The sequence below is a fragment of the Pseudophryne corroboree genome, chromosome 2 (genome assembly GCF_028390025.1).
Source record: "Pseudophryne corroboree isolate aPseCor3 chromosome 2, aPseCor3.hap2, whole genome shotgun sequence".
Classification (NCBI taxonomy): Eukaryota; Metazoa; Chordata; class Amphibia; order Anura; family Myobatrachidae; genus Pseudophryne; species Pseudophryne corroboree.
Genome location: NC_086445.1, coordinates 436259736 through 436280938, shown reverse-complemented (window position 1 = coordinate 436280938; position 21203 = coordinate 436259736). Strand labels below are relative to the sequence as shown.

The window sequence follows — 21203 nt, the reverse complement described above, 5'->3', positions numbered from 1 at the left end:
TTGGTGAAGATTGATGTCTTCTGCCACCGATTTTCCGGACCTCTTCTTGCTTCTGGCTCTGTAAGGGGGACGGCGGCGCGGCTCCGGGAACGAACACCAAGGCCAGTTCCATGCGGTCGATCCCTCTGGAGCTAATGGTGTCCAGTAGCCTAAGAAGCCCAAGCTAGCTGCAAGCAGGTAGGTTCGCTTCTTCTCCCCTTAGTCCCTCGATGCAGTGAGCCTGTTGCCAGCAGGTCTCACTGTAAAATAAAAAACCTAAAATAAACTTTCTTTCTAGGAGCTCAGGAGAGCCCCTAGTGTGCATCCAGCTCGGCCGGGCACAGAAATCTAACTGAGGTCTGGAGGAGGGTCATAGTGGGAGGAGCCAGTGCACACCAGATAGTACCTAATCTTTCTTTTAGAGTGCCCAGTCTCCTGCGGAGCCCGTCTATTCCCCATGGTCCTTACGGAGTTCCCAGCATCCACTAGGACGTCAGAGAAACACAAATACGCAAGTCTACCTAATGATATTAATATATGCTTAAGATGGAGTTGAGCACCAGTATCAACATTAAATTTGGATATTACTTTGGTAGCCATTTGGTACATAGGCCATTCATCCAGATTACTAGGGACCATTATTATTATTATCAAAAAATGACCACACACAGGTTTATAACCGTGATTTACCAACCTGCCTGATAAAGATCCTATCGGTTGTGATCAGACTATCTCCAGGTATCGCAGGAATTGTTTGGTCACCCACACAACTATACATGGCCAAGTGTTCGATATCATAGTATGTAGCCACTATTGCATGTTCTGCTGTGATTAGATTTTGTGAGCACTAGATTTACAAAAGAATGCACAATTTCATGCAAACTTGAATAAAGTGCACATGATTTGTGTCATTTCACAGGCAACAAAAGCGATCTCTCAGCAAATCTAATCCATATTACATATGGAATAGACCATTCTCTTGCACAGCATATTCATAATGGTACATATAGGGTGGAATTCAATTGTTTGAAAAGTCTGTTGGGTGTCGCGTCTGTTTTTCCTGTCTATTAGATAGGAAAAAACAGACGCCCAACTGAGTTTTCAAACAAGTGAATACCCCTCATAGAATACATAATATATCATAGAATATAACCTTACCTATGTAGTACAGTACATTATAATCTAGCATAAGAGTTACAGCAATTTTGCATGTGACAGATCTTTCTAAAAGCAGAGCTCAGTCTTACCTAAAAGATGATCTACTGAAGGCTGACAATCCATAGACCTAATTAGGTGTGTAATCTTAGTTTTTCTGGCTTTTCTCTTCTGACTTCCAACCAAAGGTTCATGAATCGCTGTAGGTTCTGGAATGTGAGGAACAGAACTGGTGCTGCCCCTCATTGAGCTATCATTTGTGGTCTTGTCTTCTGTTATGGCTAAAAGACAACATATAAAACACATTATCCCCTATAAAGTGTTTTCTTTTAATCAAGTGGCTTGTGTGTGGTGATCCTCATATCCAGGTGTTTTGTAGCATCACTGTCATGTGACACAAGTGACAGTTTCCTGATAAAAGGAATGGCATCACTACTTGCCAATTATAAAGATATATTTTACATATATTCATATAACAATTTCTTTAAGCTGTTTATATGAGGAGTCATAGTACTTATGTAGTACAGTGATAAAACAGCAGATGTGCTTGGTTACAAAAGGCATCTTTATGTAATCAGTATAGGTACACTTGTTGCACCGCATCTATTGAAAAGACCATCTTGGGTGCCTATGATCTTTTGTATTAATATGGCAAGTGAAGTAATCTCAGCAGACTCCTAGGTCTGGTCCAGGACTTCGACTTTAATGCATTGCTAGGATGGCCCTTCTTGTAGCTAAGCCTTCAATCCTTGAGCATGTGAACTGTTTCATGTTGGTGTTTAATATAAACCAGAGGTTCCCAAACGAGGTCCTCAAGGCACCGTGACTGTCCAGGTTTTAAATGTATCCATGTTTGGCCACAGGTGACTTAATTAGCACCTAAGTCAATTTGATTTAACCATCTGTGCTGAGCCATGGATATACCTAATCCTGGACTGTTGGGGTGCCTTGAAGACCGCGTTTGGGAACTTCTGATATAAACAAATGAGTTTATACACAACAATGCCTTTATGATGAAGGACCAACAGTGAAGCACAGAACATCCAATAGCATGCCCAGTAGTACAGCCAAATCTAAAATACTGTATATTAAAAAACACACACACACATAATTGTGTCAATAATATACCTATAAACTCATGTATATATTATCTAATATCATTAAAATACATTGAAATAAAAAAGAAAAGAAAATTGAATTCACAACCTTATAGTGCATATGAAATTAAAATAAACTACAAGGGCTATTCATCGCTATACTCTAGAGACCTATCTTCATTTTAGAGAAATGAACGAGCTATCACTAACATAAGAGTTACAAAAAGCAGAATCCTGAAAATGTGAGTTTTGCTATTTTCCCTATTTAAGTTCCTTCCAATGTATCACCACAAGAATGCACTGTAAGAGAAAACTAAAAATAATATCGGACAAGTTAACTCGAGAATCTCAGCAGCAACTATTGCAGCCAGAAGAGTTCTTTGGCTTCGGTCATGGCAAGTTGACGCAGAGTCAAAAAGAGCAGCAGAACCACTTCCGTTTACAGGTGACATTCTTTTTGGAAAAGAACTAGACTCTTTACCAACCCTTCCGCCACCACCTAAGCGCTCTTATACTTTGATTTAAAAATAAAAAAAGGAAATACAAAATAAAAAAGTTATTCCTATCAAAATATAAAAGTGGACCAGACATAAATAAGCTTGGAATGAGCAGTATTTCAGAGCTCAAGTAGGGGAAATGCCTTAAAGTGCATGCGAGTATGTAGATAAAAAGGTTCTAGTTGGGGTCCGTACAGTACATACAGGTGCTTTTCATGCATCCATGGTTTATCCCCATGCTTCTAACAATGAGAAGACAAAAGCACGAATGTCAGACGGAAGTGTAGACGCTGGATGGACCATTAATGTAACATTGTCCTATAGCTTTATGTTAACTCTGAATGCTCATGTATCATGGTGTGCTCTTCATCAGTGGCAGCTTAGGCGCATTCACCAGACAGTGAGCAAAGCTAAAATAGGACGGGATCCGGTCTCTAGGTCGACAGTGTCTAGGTCGACCACTATTGATTGACAGTAACTAGGTCGACAGGGTTTCTAGGTTGACATGAGTTTTTCTCGATTTTTTTCTTCTTTTTAACCTTTTCATACTTAACGATCCACGTGGACTACGATTGTAATGGTAATCTGTGCCGAGCGAAGCGAGGCACCTTGCCCAAAACATGCCGAGCGAACACAGTGCACTAATTGGGGTTCCCGGTCACTCTATGAAGAAAATGACACTAAAAATCAGGATTTTGGTACTTACCGATAAGTCCCTTTCTCCGATTCCACAGGGGCCACTGGAGTGCAGTAACAATGGGGATATAGTAGGCAGTAACTGGGAGCTGACACTTTAAATTTATAACCATGTGACTAGCTCCTCCCCTACTATGTCCCCCCTCCAAGCCAGTCTAGTTAAAACTGTGCCCGAGGAGAGCTGGAAAAGACCAACGTTAAAGTAGAGGCGGTTCGCTAAGCCACTTAAAACAGGATAACACCAAGGTAACCTGGAAACATAGTGAAAGGGTAACTTGAACAAAACACTCAGTCACACAGTGACATGCAAACCAATAAGTGAAGTAGGAGGAAAACAGTGCAGGGTAGGCGGCCAGTGGCCCCTGTGGAATAGGAGAAAGGGGTTTATCGGTAAGTACCAAAATCCTGATTTCTCCTTCACCCACTATGGGCCACTGGAGTGCAGTAACAATGGGGACGTCCTAAGTCGCCCAAGATGGGAGGGAGAGCGCTGAGAGTCCTGCAAAATCGCTCGGCCAAACTGTGACGCAGAGGCCGCAAAAGTGTCAAACCTGTAAAACTTGACAAACGTATGTCGGCCCGACCAAGTGGCAGCGCGACAAAGTAGTCATGGAAACCCCGCGGACAGCCGCCCACAAAGGTCCCACAGAGCGCATATAGTGCGCCGAAATGAAAGACGGAGGCTCTCCAGAAACTGTCAGCGCAGCCGGTCTGATGATCAGACGCAGCCAACGGGCCAACGTCTGCTTGGAAACCGGCCATCCAGAACGGGAGCGTCGTACAGGACAAATAAGAAATCAGACCTCCGAATAGCCGAAGTCCTATCCACATAGATTCGGAGCGCTACATCATCCAAAAATATCGAATTTGGTCAATCTGCCGAGAGGGCCGGAACCATAAGGGGCTGATTTATGTGAAAAGCGGACACCACCTGCGGGAGAAACGACATTGGAGTATGAAGCTCAGCCGAAACCTCATGGAATATCAGGTAAGGAGGCCGACGAGAGAGAGAGAGAGAGAGAGAGAGAGAGAGAGAAAGGAAGGAAGGAAGGAAGGAAGGGAGGAAGGGAGAGTCCCAAGCTCAGACACCCGTCTGGCCGAAGCCAGGGTCAGGAGAAAAAACACCGTCCAGGTGAGATATTTCATCTCCACAGACTCCAGAGGCTCCAATAATGGAGACTGCAGAAAAGTGAGGACCAGGTTGAGGTCCAATGGTGTCGTTGAAGGACAAAAGGGAGGCTGCATTCAGAGAACTCTCTGCAAGAAGGTCTGAACTTCCGGCAGCAAGGCTAATTTCCTTTGGAAGAAAAACCGAAAGAGCAGTGACCTGAACCTCAAGTGAACCTAGTCGAAGCCCTGCCAAGAAAACCACCGGAGAAAACAAAGAAGGTGGCTAAATGAAAAACTGAAGGGGAAAACCCTCATCGGTCACACCAGGCCACCTAATGTTTCCAAATGTGGTAAAAGTGAGACGATGTGACTGACTTCCGAGCTCGGAGCATAGTAGGTATAACCGTACGAGGAAACCCTTTCCTTCTCAGATGGCCTTCTGAACAGCCACGTCGTCAAATGAAGCCTGCGCAAGGCTGAATAAAGAAAAGGACCCTGTTGAAGCAGATCATCCCGTAGAGGTAGGAGCCAAGGCTCCTCAACTGACAACAGGTGTAGGGCGGAGTACCAAGTCCTGTGCGGCCAAACTGGGACCACTAGGAGGACTAGCGCGTATCCTCCATTTATGCGGTGCAGAACCCGAGGTAGCAACGGGAAAGGAGGAAAGAGAAACGAACCAGAAGTTCCAAGGAGCCGTGAGGGCATCCACGGCTACTGCCGCCAGGACTCTCTTACGAGAGTAGTAAAGAGGCAGGTGAAGGGTCAGGCGGAATGCCATGAGATCGACCTGAGGTCTCCCCCATCGGCGGATCATCTGACGAAACACCTGGGGATCGAGTGTCCACTCCTCTGGATGTTTGACCTGGCGGCTGAAAGAATAGATTTCCCAATTGTCCACCCCTGGAATGAAGATTGCCGACAAAGTCAGAGCGGTTTCCTCTGCCCAGAGGAGGACGTTGGAGACCTCTCTCATCGCCGCACTTGTCTGAAGAGCGAGGATCTTGTTCTGAGGAAGAAAAAACTGTCTGACGAACAGTGATGAGAACCATCCCCAAGAACAGAAACCTGTGCGAGGGGCATAAGTGGGACTTCGGGAAGTTCAGGATCCACCCATGCCGAATCAGAAGATCCTGGGTTATCTGGATATTCTGAAGTAACAGGCCTGCAGAGTGGGTCAGCAGCAGTATATTTTCCAGATAAGGGACTACTGTCCCTCCCTGGCTTTGAAGCAGGGCCATCCTGACCGCCATGACCGGTGAGAACACTCTGGGAGAAGAGAGAGACCGAACGGAAGGGCCTGGAAGTGGAAATGAGCATCCGGTATCACGAACCGGAGAAAAACCCGAAGAGAAGGTCAAATGGGAACATGTAAGTAGGCATCATTGATGTCGAAGGACGCCATAAACTCGTTTTGCTCCAAACTGGCAATAACAGCCTGAAGGGACTCCTCAAAAATGGAATGAGATCCTGTAAGTTCAGAACAGGCCTTGCCGAGCCTTCCGGCTTCGATACGAGAAAAAGGCCTGAGTAATAGCCCCGTTTCCGAGGATGTGAGGGAACAGGGATCAGCACCTCTGCACATAGAAGCTTCTGGAACGCCGCCTGCAGGACGACCCTTCTGTCGTCGGAAACCGGCAAACCCGAGGTGAAGAAACATTGAGGCGGTTGGATTCGAAAATCTAGCATGTAACCGCAAGTGATGAGATCCCTGACCCAAGCATCTGGACAGGATTGTACCCAGGCCTCCCTGAAACCCCACAGACAAGATCCCACAGGTGGGTGGCAGGCCCATCATGCGGTGGGTGTGGTGGAGGACATACCATCAGGTTGGGTCGAGGTTGTTGAACCTCTGCCTCGGTCTCTACCACGAGATCCACGTGTGACAGAGGCACCTCCCCTGGCACGGCCTCGAAACCTGGAAGGGGCACGAAAGGACCGAAAGGAACGGAAGAGGACAGTTGAGGAACTGGAGCAGCAGTGCGAAGATAAGAAGACTTACCCCCAGTGGCTTGAGGCATTAAGATCGCTTCCAAACAGGCACATAAAGGGCAACGCCTCTGCTGCCCTCTAGGATTCAGTCTCCACCTACCAATGTCACAGCCAGACAGCTCCGCTGGCCAAGAAAGCCAAAGCGGAAATTCCGGCTCCGAGGACACAGACGTCCTTGGAGGCCTCACAGAGATATAAAGCAGATTCGCCAATACGATCTGCCAAAGTTATCAGTTGATCCTAATGCATACCGTACTGTAGCCCTGAGGACGAATGTTCCCCAGCAAACTACCTGTGCCGGGTAAAGTAGAAACCTTGCTGCCGCATAGTTCTACGAGACGGCTCCTTCAGCGAGGTTGCACCAAGAACTGTCAGCGTCTTGGACAGGCGAGACCCCGAGGGGTCTACAATTAGAGGGATCTCATATCGCTTCCTGCTATCTGCGGGGAAAGCATAGGAAGACAAACATTGTTTGATAGCTGAATAGTGCATCCAGATGTTTCCAGGCTACCATCAGGAGTACATCCAGCTCATCAGAAACTGGAAAAGTCGCAATCAGTTTTTGACAGTTGCCAAACCCCGAGGGACGTGAAGTGTCCAGTTCCAACTCTTCACCTGCAGGCACCAGACGAACCGCTGCAATAAGCGCCTCGAGACCCTGAGACACTGGTTAAGATTCCTCATAAACCTGATCGTCATCCGTAACCTGGAGATCTATCACTTCCTCCAATAGAGGCATCTCATCAGCAGAGCTCTTGAAACCTGGGGGAGGAGAAATTACGGACGGAGTCTCTGGTAAACAGCGACATTACCTGCGTAAGCTGAGCTGTCCAAACAGGAGCGTTCTGCAGCTGCGATGAGAGGCTGAGCAGATGGCGCAGCCTCACCATCCTCACATAACAGGGACTTCTCTGACTATCCTGAGGGAACTTCTCATAACCTTTCTGACATGTGAAAAACTGTCGTGCTGCTTTGGGGTAGAAAAAACAGACACCAGGGAGAGGTAAAGGAGCATAGCCACAAGTAATCCCTGCCCTACATCGTGCAGTGACAGGCACGTTTCACTCTCTAATGTCCCACACAGTCCCCAAATTACAGAATTAGTATCACCTGTGGTCCAGAACTGGACATGAATCCAGGTATTGTCCATATACACTGGGCGTAACCCACAACAAGGAAAAGTGTGAAGTAAGGAATAATAAAGGAAAGGCAGTACCCGCCCTGAATGCAGTATACTACTAAAATAGTAAATGTTACTTGTAAGCCCCGCTGTTCTATGTGGCAAGGAGGGGCCTCTAGTGGTGTAAGTAACAACACTAGTTCATCAAAATTGGGTTTAAGCACTGCCCCCCCTCCCCCGCTATGGCACCTGTTTTAAGCTCCGGTTATTTGTGGCTCAGTCACAGGACTGGTGGTACCTTCTGTATACGGTGGAAACGCTGCTGCAGTTTCCCTTGTGATAAGCCTGTGCTTACAGCCGCCATCACGCGCTGAGACTCCGGGGTCTGTAGAACGGAGAGCCGCAGTCGGGTGCAAGCTCCGCCACCCAGCTATGGCGCCCAATTTCAAAATTGTAGCACATTAGCGGGAGTAAGCGGAGGGAGGCTTGCATCCCCCGCCAGTAAGGCTAGCCGCGGCCGGGACCCCTGGCCCCTGATTATTAGCCAGCCTTGCAAGTGCGCAGCACCTCACTAGTGAGCCCCCTAAGCCCCTCACTGCTGGCCATGGGTGACCCCGACTCCCGCCGCGAGCAGCGGAGACCGGTCAGAGGAAGCCACATACTCACCGCTGCCGGGCTTGTTCTGCTGATGGAGTGGCACCGACACGCACCGCACGCAGCGGTGTCCGGACTGACTCCAGAGGTGTCTCTTCAGCTGGGGATCCAGCCCAAGCCGCACGCAGCTGGGATGGATACCCCGCCGGCAGCTCCCATGATGCAGACTGGCAGAGGCAGAGCTGCCAGTCTGTGAGTGTAAGAAGAATAAAAAATAAAAAATCTTCAGGAGTAATCCCAAGGGGTGGTCTTCTGTATGCCGAATGTCGGGATCCCGGCGCATAGTATACCGGCGCCGGAATCCCGACACCCGGCATACCGACAACTATTCTCCCTCGTGGGGGTCCACGACCCCCCTGGAGGGAAAATAAAATAGCGTGGCGCGCCACCGTGCCCGCAAGGGGCTCCTTTGCGCTCGCCACGCTGTCGGTATGCCGGCGGTCGGGCTCCCGGCGCCGGTATGCTGGGCGCTGGGAGCCCGAGCGCCGGCATACCGTACGACACCCATCCCAAGAGTGACCAGGTCCCTTGGGCACAAATTAAAGACTGGCTTGGAGGGGAGACATAGGGGTATATGCAATTGCGGTCGAATTGCCGCAAATGTCGAAAAACGGGGCATTTTCGACACAAAAAAAAAATTGACAATGCAATACAGTACTTTTCGACAAAAAAAAATGACTTTTCAGATTCGACAGTTCACAAATTCGACATGTCTGCAATGGTAAAAATGCGACAAAAGTATATTCAATTGAAGAATGTCGATTCGACAACAGTGCTTTTCGACAGTAATTTCGTCAATTTCATTCCGCCTCACTTTGCTGGCGGAATCTAATAAAATTTTTTAAAAACATGTTTTTTTGTTGTTGTTTTTTTTTATTGCTAATAGCATATCTATTTATATTAGAAGGGATTAGGTACTTGGTTTGTCTATTAGGACACACAACTATTATTTATATATTTTTTAAAATAATATTTTTTTTTTTTCTGACTAAAATAGAGAGAGCATGGTTTTCAGTGGGAAAAGGTGGGAATGGGTTAAAATCTTGGAAAAAAAAAATGTGTGGGGTGCCCCCTCCTAAGCATAACCAGCCTCGGGCTCTTTGATTCGGTCCTGGTTGTAAAAATACGGGGAAAAAATGGACAGGGGATCCCCCGTATTTTTAGAGCCAGCACCGGGCTCTGCGTCCGGTCCTGGTGCAAAAAATACGGGGGACAAAAAGCGTAGGGGTCCCCCGTATTTTTTACACCAGCACCGGGCTTCACTGGCTGGAGAGATAATGCCACAGCCGGGGGACACTTTTATACCGGTCCCTGCGACCGTGGCATTAAATCCCCAACTAGTCACCCCTGGCCGGGGTACCCTGGAGGAGTGGGGACCCCTTAAATCAAGGGGTCCCCCCCCTCCAGCCACCCAAGGGCCAGGGGTGAAGCCCGAGGCTGTCCCCCCCATTCATGAGCTGCAGATAGGGGGCTGATAGCCTTGTGTAAATTCAAAGAATATGTTTTTTTGCAGAAGAACTACAAGTCCCAGCAAGCCTCCCCCGCAAGCTGGTACTTGGAGAACCACAAGTACCAGCATGCGGGGGGGGGAAACGGGCCCGCTGGTACCTGTAGTTCTACTGCAAAAAAAATACCCAAATATAAACAGTACACACACACACACACCGTGAAAGTAAAACTTTTTCTCTAACGTCCTAGTGGATGCTGGGGACTCCGTAAGGACCATGGGGAATAGACTGGCTCCGCAGGAGACAGGGCACTTTAAAAAAGAAATTGGATACTGGTGTGCTCTGGCTCCTCCCTCTATGTCCCTCCTCCAGACCTCAGTTTGAATCTGTGCCCGGACGAGCTGGGTGCTGTTTAGTGAGCTCTCCTGAGCTTGCTATAAGACAGTATTTTGTTAGGTTTTTTTTATTTTCAGGGAGATCTGCTGGCAACAGACTCCCAGCAGCGTGGGACTGAGGGGAGAGAAGCAGCCCTACTCTCTGAAGATAGGTCCTGCTTCTTAGGCTACTGGACACCATTAGCTCCAGAGGGATCGTACACAGGATCTCACCCTTTGTCGTCCGATCCCGGAGCCGCGCCGCCGTCCCCCTCGCAGAGCCAGAAGACAGAAGCCGGGTGTCAGAAGCAAGAAGACTTCAAAATCGGCGGCAGAAGACTCCAGTCTTCAAACTGAGGTAGCGCACAGCACTGCAGCTGTGCGCCATTGCTCCCACACTAAACCCACATACTCCGGTCACTGTAGGGTGCAGGGCGCAGGGGGGGGGGGTGCCCTGGGCAGCAATTAGGACCTCTTGGCAAACGTTGGGCATATATACAGTTGGGCACTGTATATATGCATGAGCCCCCGCCATAATTTTACACAGAAACGCGGGACAGAAGCCCGCCGCTGAGGGGGCGGGGCTTCTTCCTCGGCACTCACCAGCGCCATTTTCTCTCCACAGCTCCCCAGGCTCTCCCCTGCAGATTCACGGTAGAAGAGGGTAAAAAGAGAGGGGGGGGGGGGGCACATAAATTAGGCGCAAAAACATTATATACAGCAGCTACTGGGTTAACACTAAGTTACTGTGTGATTCCTGGGACATATAGCGCTAGGGTGTGTGCTGGCATACTCTCTCTCTCTGTCTCTCCAAAGGGCCTTGTGGGGGAACGGTCTTTAAAAAGAGCATCCCCTGTGTGTGTGGTGTGTCGGTACGCTTGTGTCGACATGTTTGACGAGGAAGGCTATGTGGAAGCAGAGCGGGAGCAAATGAATGAGGTGTCTCCGCCGACGGCGCCGACACCTGATTGGATGGATATGTGGAAGGTTTTAAATGATAATGTTAATTCCTTGCATAAAAGGTTGGATAAAGCTGAAACCTTAGGACAGTCGGGGTCTCAGCCCATGCCTGATCCTATGTCGCAGAGGCAGTCAGGGTCTCAGAAGCGCCCATTATCCCAAATTGTTGACACAGATACCGACACGGATTCTGACTCCAGTGTCGACTATGATGATGCAAAGTTACAGCCTAAATTGGCTAAAGCTATACGTTATATGATTATAGCAATGAAGGAGGTGTTGCACATCACAGAGGAAACCCCAGTCCCTGACAAGAGGGTTCATATGTATGGGGAAAAAAGGCAAGAGGTGACCTTTCCCCCTTCACATGAGCTAAATGAGTTATGTGAAAAAGCTTAGGAATCTCCAGATAAAAAACTGCAGATTTCCAAACGGATGCTTATGGCGTATCCTTTCCCGCCAACGGACAGGCTACGCTGGGAATCCTCCCCTAGGGTGGACAAAGCTCTAACACGCTTATCCAAGAAGGTGGCCCTACCGTCACAGGATACGGCCACCCTAAAAGATGCTGCGGATAGAAAGCAAGAGGGTACCCTGAAGTCCATTTATACACATTCAGGTACCTTACTAAGGCCGGCAATTGCGTCGGCCTGGGTGTGTAGTGCTGTAGCAGCATGGACGGATACCTTGTCTGAGGAGCTGGATACCTTAGACAAGGATACTATATTAATGACCCTGGGGCATATAAAAGATGCTGTCCTGTATATGAGAGATGCTCAAAGAGACATTAGCCTACTGGGCTCTAGAATAAATGCAATGTTGATTTCTGCCAGAAGGGTCCTGTGGACTCGGCAATGGACAGGCGATGCCGACTCAAAAAGGAACATGGGAGGTTTTACCTTACAAGGGTGAGGAATTGTTTGGGGAGGGTCTCTCGGACCTGGTCTCCACAGCTAGTGCTGGAAAGTCACATTTTTTGCCATATGTTCCCTCACAACCTAAGAAAGCACCGTATTACCAAATGCAGTCCTTTCGTTCACAACAAGGCAAGAAAGTCTGAGGTGCATCCTTTCTTGCCAGAGGCAGGGGCAAGAAGCTGCACAGCACAGCTAGTTCCCAGGAACAGAATCCTCCCCGGCTTCCACTAAATCCACCGCATGACGCTGGGGCTCCACAGGCGGAGCTAAGCCCGGTGGGGGGCGCGTCTCCGAAATTTCAGCCACAAGTGGGTTCACTCCCAGGTGGATCCCTGGGCGATAGAGATTGTGTCTCAGGGATACAAGCTGGAATTCGAGGAGATGCCCCCTCACCGATACCTCAAAATCGGCCCTGCCAGCTTCCCCCTTAGAGAGGGAAATAGTGTTAGCTGCAATTAACAAATTGTATCTTCAGCAGGTGGTGGTCAAGGTTCCCCTCCTTCAACAAGGAAAGGGTTATTATTCGACCATGTTTATGGTACCGAAACCGGATGGTTCGGTCAGACCCATATTGAATTTAAAATCCCTGAACATATACCTGAAAAGGTTCAAGTTCAAGATGGAATCGCTCAGAGCGGTCATCGCAAGCCTGGAAGGGGGGGATTTTATGGTGTCTCTGGACATAAAGGATGCATACCTTCATGTCCCCATTTATCCACCTCATCAGGCGTACCTCAGATTTGTGGTACAGGATTGTTATTACCAATTCCAGACGTTGCAGTTTGGTCTCTCCACGGCACCAAGAATATTTACCAAGGTAATGGCGGAAATGATGGTGCTCCTGCGAAAGCAGGGGGTCACAATTATCCCATACTTGGACGATCTCCTCATAAAGGCGAGGTCCAGAGAGCAGTTGCTGATCAGCGTAGCACGCTCTCGGGAAGTGTTACAACAGCACGGCTGGATTTTAAATATTCCGAAGTCGCAGTTGATTCCTACGACTCGTCTGCCCTTCTTAGGCATGATTCTGGACACAGACCAGAAGAGGGTTTATATCCCGATGGAGAAGGCTCAGGAGCTCATGACACTGGTCAGAGACCTATTAAAACCAAAACAGGTGTCGGTGCATCACTGCACGCGAGTCCTGGGAAAGATGGTGGCATCATACGAGGCCATTCCCTTCGGCAGGTTCCATGCGAGGACCTTTCAATGGGATCGGTTGGACAAGTGGTCCGGATCACATCTTCAGATGCACGGGCTGATCACCCTATCCCCCAGGGCCAGGGTGTCTCTCCTGTGGTGGCTGCAGAGTGCTCACCTTCTCGAGGGCCGCAGATTTGGAATTCAGGACTGGGTCCTGGTGACCACGGATGCAAGCCTCCGAGGGTGGGGGGCAGTCACACAGGGAAGAAATTTCCAAGGTCTGTGGTCAAGTCAGGAGACTTGCCTTCACATCAATATCCTGGAACTAAGGGCCATATACAACGCCCTACGTCAAGCGGAGACCCTGCTTTGCGACCAATCCGTTCTGATTCAGTCAGACAACATCACCGAAGTGGCTCATGTAAACCGCCAAGGCGGCACAAGGAGCAGGGTGGCGATGGCGGAAGCCAACAGAATTCTTCGCTGGGCGGAGAATCACGTAAGCGCACTGTCAGCAGTGTTCATTCCGGGAGTGGACAACTGGGAAGCAGACTTCCTCAGCAGGCACGACCTCCACCCGGGAGAGTGGGGACTTCATCAAGAAGTCTTCACGCAGATTGCAAGTCGGTGGGAACTGCCACAGGTCGACATGATGGCATCCCGCCTCAACAAAAAGCTACAGAGGTATTGCGCCAGGTCAAGAGACCGTCAGGCGATAGCTGTAGACGCACTAGTGACACCATGGGTGTTCCAGTCGGTTTATGTATTTCCTCCTCTTCCTCTCATACCCAAGGTGCTGAGAATCATAAGAAAAAGAGGAGTGAGAACAATACTCATTGTTCCGGATTGGCCAAGAAGGACTTGGTATCCAGATCTGCAAGAAATGCTCACAGAGGACCCATGGCCTCTGCCTCTAAGACAGGACGTGTTGCAACAGGGGCCCTGTCTGTTCCAAGACTTACCGCGGCTGCGTTTGACGGCATGGCGGTTGAACGCCGGATCCTAGCAGAAAAAGGCATTCCGGGTGAAGTTTTTCCTACGCTGATAAAGGCTAGGAAGGACGTGATGGCTAAACATTATCACTGTATATGGCGAAAATATGTTGCTTGGTGTGAGGCCAGGAATGTCCCCACGGAGGAATTCCAGCTGGGCCGTTTCCTTCACTTCCTACAGGCGGGAGTGACTTTGGGCCTAAAATTGGGTTCCATTAAGGTCCAGATTTCGGCCCTGTCTATTTTCTTTCAAAAAGAACTGGCTTCTCTGCCTGAAGTGCAGACGTTTGTAAAGGGAGTGTTGCATATTCAGCCCCCTTTTGTGCCTCCAGTGGCACCTTGGGATCTGAACGTGGTGTTGAGTTTCCTGAAGTCACACTGGTTTGAACCACTTAAAACCGTGGAGTTAAATTATCTCACGTGGAAGGTGGTCATGCTATTAGCCTTGGCCTCGGCTAGGCGTGTGTCAGAGTTAGCAGCTTTATCACATAAAAGCCCCTATCTGGTTTTCCATATGGACAGAGCAGAATTGAGGACCCGTCCACAATTTCTGCCTAAGGTGGTGTCATCATTTCATATGAACCAGCCTATTGTGGTGCCTGTGGCTACTCGTGATTTGGAGGATTCCAAGTTACTAGATGTGGTCAGGGCTTTGAAGGTTTATGTAGCCAGAACGGCTAGAGTCAGGAAAACTGAGTCGCTGTTTATCCTGTATGCATCCAACAAGCTGGGTGCTCCTGCTTCAAAGCAGACTATTGCTCGCTGGATCTGTAACACGATTCAGCAGGCTCATTCTGCGGCAGGATTGCCGCTGCCAAAATCAGTAAAGGCCCACTCCACAAGGAAGGTGGGCTCTTCTTGGGCGGCTGCCCGAGGGGTCTCGGCATTACAGCTTTGCCGAGCAGCTACTTGGTCAGGTTTAAACACTTTTGCAAAGTTCTACAAGTTTAATACCCTGGCTGAGGAGGACCTTGTGTTTGCTCATTCGGTGCTGCAGAGTCATCCGCACTCTCCCGCCCGTTTGGGAGCTTTGGTATAATCCCCATGGTCCTTACGGAGTCCCCAGAATCCACTAGGACGTTAGAGAAAATAAGATTTTACTTACCGGTAAATCTATTTCTCGTAGTCTGTAGTGGATGCTGGGCGCCCGTCCCAAGTGCGGACTTATTCTGCAATACTTGTATATAGTTATTGCTTGCATAAGGGTTATGTTATGGTGCATCAGGGTTGATCTGATGCTCTGTTGTTGTTCATACTGTTAACTGGGTAAGTTTATCACAAGTTATACGGTGTGATTGGTGTGGCTGGTATGAGTCTTACCCTGGATTCCAAAATCCTTTCCTTGTACTGTCAGCTCTTCCGGGCACAGTTTCTCTAACTGAGGTCTGGAGGAGGGACATAGAGGGAGGAGCCAGAGCACACCAGTATCCAATTTCTTTCTTAAAGTGCCCTGTCTCCTGCGGAGCCCATCTATTCCCCATGGTCCTTACGGAGTCCCCAGCATCCACTACGGACTACGAGAAATAGATTTACCGGTAAGTAAAATCTTATTATTACATACATGCCGACACACACATCCTTACCTATGTTCACACGCCGACCTCTGTCCACTTCTCCAAGTAGAATCCGGGGTACCTGAAAATAAAATTATACTCACCTAAATCCAGTATGTCCTGTTCTTTTTTTGTAATCCACGTACTTGGCAAAAAAACAAACTGCATACCCGAACCACGCACTGAAAGGGGTCCCATGTTTACACATGGGACCCCTTTCCCCGAATGCTGAGACCCCCTGTGACTCCTGTCACAGAGGGTCCCTTCAGCCAATCAGGGAGCGCCACGTCGTGGCACTCTACTGATTGCCTATGCGCGTCTGAGCTGGCAGACAGCGCATCGCAAAGCCGCTCCATTATCTTCAATGGTGGGAACTTTGCGGTCAGCGGTGAGGTTACTAGCGGTCAGGGGGGGTCTCAGCATTCGGGGAAAGGGGTCCCATGTGTAAACATGGGACCCCTTTCAGTGCGTGGATCGGGTATACGGTTTGTTTTTTTGCCAAGTACGTGGATTACAAAAAAAGAACAGGACACACTGGGTTTAGGTGAGTATAATTTTATTTTCAGGTACCCCGGATTCTACTTGGAGACGTGGACATTGTCGGCGAGTGAACATAGGTAAGTATGTGTGTGTAGGCATGTATGTTATGAAAGTTGTACTTTCATGGTGTGCGTGTCCTGTTTTTATTTGGGTATTTTTTTGCAGAAGAACTACAGGTACCAGCAGGCCCGTTCCCCCCGCATGCTGGTACTTGTGGTTCTCCAAGTACCAGCTTGCGGGGGGGGGGGGGGATTTGTCACTTGGCTATCAGCCCCCCATCCGCAGCCCTTGGATGGGGGGGTGGGGGGTGTCGGGACAGCCTCGGGCTTCACCCCTGGCCCTTGGGTGGCTGGAGGGGGGGACCCCTTGATTTAAGGGGTCCCCACTCCTCCAGGTTACCCCGGCCAGGGGTGACTAGTTGGGGATTTAATGCCACGGCCGCAGGGACCGGTATAAAAGTGTCCCCCGGCTATGGCATTATCTCTCCAGCTAGTGGAGCCCAGTGCTGGTGTAAAAAATACGGGGGACCCCTACGCTTTTTGTCCCCCGTATTTTTTGCACCAGGACCGGACGCAGAGCTCGGTGCTGGTTCTAAAAATACGGGGGATCCCCTGTCCATTTTTCCCCTGTATTTTTACAACCAGGACCGGCTCAAAGAGCCCGAGGCTGGTTATGCTTAGGAGGGGGGACCCCACGCAATTTTTTTTAGGGTTTTTTAACCATTTTTGTGCCGTCCGAAAAGTCGAATTCAGGACGCACTTATCCGTCAATTGGTCCGTTTTTCGACAGTGGGACTGTCGAATCCGTTTTTAATTGAATATGTCGAATTCCGGCACCCGCCGGCCGGAATTCGACGGTCGAATTGTGTCGAATTTAAAAGAGGGCGAAAAAAAGCCGCAATTCGCCCGGAATTGCATATACCCCATAGTAGGGGAGGAGCTAGTCACATGGTTATAAATTTAAAGTGCCAGCTCCCAGTTACTGCCTACTATATCCCCATTGTTACTGCACTCCAGTGGCTCCTAGTGGATGAAGGAGAAAAACAAACTCATGTCGACTTTTCACCTAGACCATGTCGACCTAAAGACCCTGTCGACCTAGACACTGTCGACCTATTTACTATCTACCTTCCATACCACACCCAATAATAGGACATAGCATGGGTGTTTCAAAAGTGCCCAAGCGTACAAGCCCTTAATGCCTTTTTTCAACCTATTGACTGTGTAACTTCATAATAAAAAATAAAATAAAAAAATTTTGATGTTCTTTACCAATAATGCCACTATCTAACTGGGAATGGGATTCACACCACATTTATAAAATAGGACTACAGGATGCTGATAGCAAAAAATGCAGCAATCCAGTATACTCCGCTCCAGGAAAGGACTAAGCAGGTAACAATTATTAAAATGTTGCTTACCTGTTAAAACAAAAATCTGGTTTATTACCAATGAGATGTTTATTTACAGTAAAGCAATCACAAATATAAAGTGTGAAATTCAACAGAAATTCAAATACCTTTATCTGATACGCTTTGCTTTTCCTTTTTATTTTTGTATTTGCTCACAATTTTGTGAAATAGGTTCTTCTTTTGTGACTGTAAGGGACCTGTGATAAAACATACAGTAAGGATTATAAATGAAAAAATAAGAATTTACTCACCGGTAATTCTATTTCTCGTAGTCTGTAGTGGATGCTGGGAACTCCGAAAGGACCATGGGGAATAGCGGGCTCCGAAGGAGGCTGGGCACTCTAGAAAGATTTAGGACTACCTGGTGTGCACTGGCTCCTCCCACTATGACCCTCCTCCAAGCCTCAGTTAGGACACTGTGCCCGGACGAGCGTACACAATAAGGAAGGATTTTGAATCCCGGGTAAGACTCATACCAGCCACACCAATCACACCGTACAACTCGTGATATGAATCCCAGTTAACAGTATGAAACCACTGAGCCTCTCAACAGATGGCTCAACAATAACCCGATTTAGTTAACAATAACTATGTACAAGTATTGCAGATAAACCGCACTTGGGATGGGCGCCCAGCATCCACTACGGACTACGAGAAATAGAATTACCGGTGAGTAAATTCTTATTTTCTCTAACGTCCTAGTGGATGCTGGGAACTCCGAAAGGACCATGGGGATTATACCAAAGCTCCCAAACGGGCGGGAGAGTGCGGATGACTCTGCAGCACCGAATGAGAGAACTCCAGGTCCTCCTCAGCCAGGGTATCAAATTTGTAGAATTTTGCAAACGTGTTTGCCCCTGACCAAGTAGCTGCTCGGCAAAGTTGTAAAGCCGAGACCCCTCGGGCAGCCGCCCAAGATGAGCCCACCTTCCTAGTGGAATGGGCATTTACAGATTTTGGCTGTGGCAGGCCTGCCACAGAATGAGCAAGCTGAATTGTACTACAAATCCAGCGAGCAATAGTCTGCTTAGAAGCAGGAGCACCCAGCTTGTTGGGTGCATACAGGATAAACAGCGAGTCAGATTTTCTGACTCCAGCCGTCCTGGAAACATATTTTCAGGGCCCTGACAACGTCTAGCAACTTGGAGTCCTCCAAGTCCCTAGTAGCCGCAGGCACCACAATAGGCTGGTTCAGGTGAAACGCTGACACCACCTTTGGGAGAAATTGGGGACGAGTCCTCAATTCTGCCCTATCCATATGGAAAATCAGATAAGGGCTTTTACATGATAAAGCCGCCAATTCTGACACACGCCTGGCTGAAGCCAAAGCCAATAACAAGACCACTTTCCACGTGAGATATTTCAGATCCACGGTTTTTAGTGGCTCAAACCAATGTGATTTTAAGAAACTCAACATCACGTTGAGATCCCAAGGTGCCACAGGAGGCACAAATGGGGGCTGAATATGCAGCACTCCTTTCACAAATGTCTGAACTTCAGGTACTGAAGCTAGTTCTTTTTGAAAGAAAATCGACAGAGCCGAGATCTGTACTTTAATGGAGCCCAGTTTTAGGCCCATATTAACTCCTGCTTGCAGGAAATGCAGAAATCGACCTAGTTGAAATTCCTCTGTTGGGGCCTTTTCGGCCTCACACCATGCAACATACTTCCGCCATATGCGGTGATAATGATTTGCTGTAACCTCTTTTCTAGCTTTAATAAGCGTAGGAATGACTTCCTCCGGAATGCCCTTTTCCTTCAGGATCCGGCGTTCAACCGCCATGCCGTCAAACGCAGCCGCGGTAAGTCTTGGAACAGACAGGGCCCCTGCTGTAGCAGGTCTTGTCTGAGCGGCAGAGACCAGGGGTCCTCTGAGATCATCTCTTGAAGTTCCGGGTACCACGCTCTTCTTGGCCAATTGTGATTACACCTCGCTTTCTTATTATTCTCAATACCTTTGGTATGAGAGGTAGAGGAGGGAACACATAAACTGACTGGTACACCCACGGTGTCACTAGAGCGTCCACAGCTATCGCCTGAGGGTCTCTTGACCTGGCGCAATACCTCTCTAGTTTTTTGTTTAGGCGGGACGCCATCATGTCCACCTGTGGACGACCCCACTGATTTACAATCATTTGGAAGACTTCTGGATGAAGTCCCCACTCTCCCGGGTGGAGGTCGTGCCTGCTGAGAAAGTCTGCTTCCCAGTTGTCCACTCCCGGGATGAACACTGCTGACAGTGCTAGTACATGATTTTCCGCCCATCGGAGAATCCTTGTGGCTTCTGCCATTGCCATCCTGCTTCTTGTGCCGCCCTGTCGATTCACATGGGCGACTGCCGTGATGTTGTCTGACTGGATCAGCACCGGCTGGTGTAGGAGCAGGGATTTTGCTTGACTTAGGGCATTGTAAATGGCCCTTAGTTCCAGAATATTTATGTGAAGGGAAGTCTCCTGACTTGACCATAGTCCTTGGAAGTTTCTTCCCTTTGTGACTGCCCCCCAGCCTCGTAGGCTGGCATCCGTGGTCACCAGGACCCAGTCCTGTATGCCGAATCTGCGGCCCTCCAAAAGATGAGCACTCTGCAGCCACCACAGAAGAGACACCCTGGTTCTTGGGGACAGGGTTATCAAGCGATGCATCTGAAGATGCGATCCGGACCACTTGTCCAACAGGTCCCACTGAAAAATCCTGGCATGGAACCTGCCGAATGGAATTGCTTCGTAAGAAGCTACCATCTTTCCCAGGACCCGCGTGCAGTGATGCACCGATACCTGTTTTGGTTTTAGGAGGTCTCCGACTAGAGAAGACAACTCCCTGGCTTTCTCCTCCGGGAGAAACACTTTTTTCTGGACTGTGTCCAGAATCATTCCCAGGAACATTAGACGTGTCGTCGGGACCAGCTGTGACTTTGGGATATTCGGAATCCAGCCGTGCTGGCGCAGCACTTCCTGAGATAGTGCTACTCCCACTAACAACTGTTCCTTGGATCGTGCCTTTATTAGGAGATTGTCCAAGTATGGGATAATTAAAACTCCCTTTTTTCGAAGGAGTATCATCATTTCCGCCATAACCTTGGTAAATACCCTCGGTGCCGTGGAGAGTCCAAACGGCAGCGTCTGGAATTGGTAATGGCAATCCTGTTGTCACAACTGAGGGCCTGAGCTGACGGAAGGCAGCCTCAGTTGTAGGGGCTGAGATGTACCGGAACCTGGGAGGTTGTATCAGACCCCTGGACATGTAAGTAACATGAAGAGAAACCGCCCGAAGGCGTGACCACGACAACTTGAGTAAAAGTCAATGATATTTATTTATGACAAACTCCATGCATCACAGTAGCAGTAAAAAGTAACAAAAATCAGCAGAGAAATAATAATACAGTTCCTGGGTACTACAGGGTGGCAGGGGCCGCAGAGCTCTGGTGGTATGAGACAGTTCTTATTATCTGCAAGTTGGAAAGTCCTTACCAGGCTCAACTGTAGCAATGAGGAAAGCCCAGGATCGTACCAGCTGGTGTTCCAGGGAAAGCTGGACTGCTGTAGATAAAATGCTGCTGTGGGTACTGGTT

The 21203-nt window shown here is 48.6% G+C and overlaps 1 protein-coding gene across 5 annotated transcripts in view; it reads right to left on the bottom strand.

Moving 5' to 3' along the window:
- The window catches only part of BBX (BBX high mobility group box domain containing), a 244701-nt gene that overhangs the window by 25049 nt on the left and 198449 nt on the right, over positions 1 to 21203 (bottom strand). For all 5 annotated transcript variants that reach the window (XM_063953620.1, XM_063953619.1, XM_063953622.1 and 2 more), the window contains 2 exons: positions 17743 to 17832; positions 1227 to 1415 (listed from right to left, as the gene is read on the bottom strand). In XM_063953620.1, the coding sequence (XP_063809690.1) occupies positions 1227 to 1415; positions 17743 to 17832 (279 nt within the window). The remainder of the gene's footprint in view (positions 1 to 1226; positions 1416 to 17742; positions 17833 to 21203) is intronic.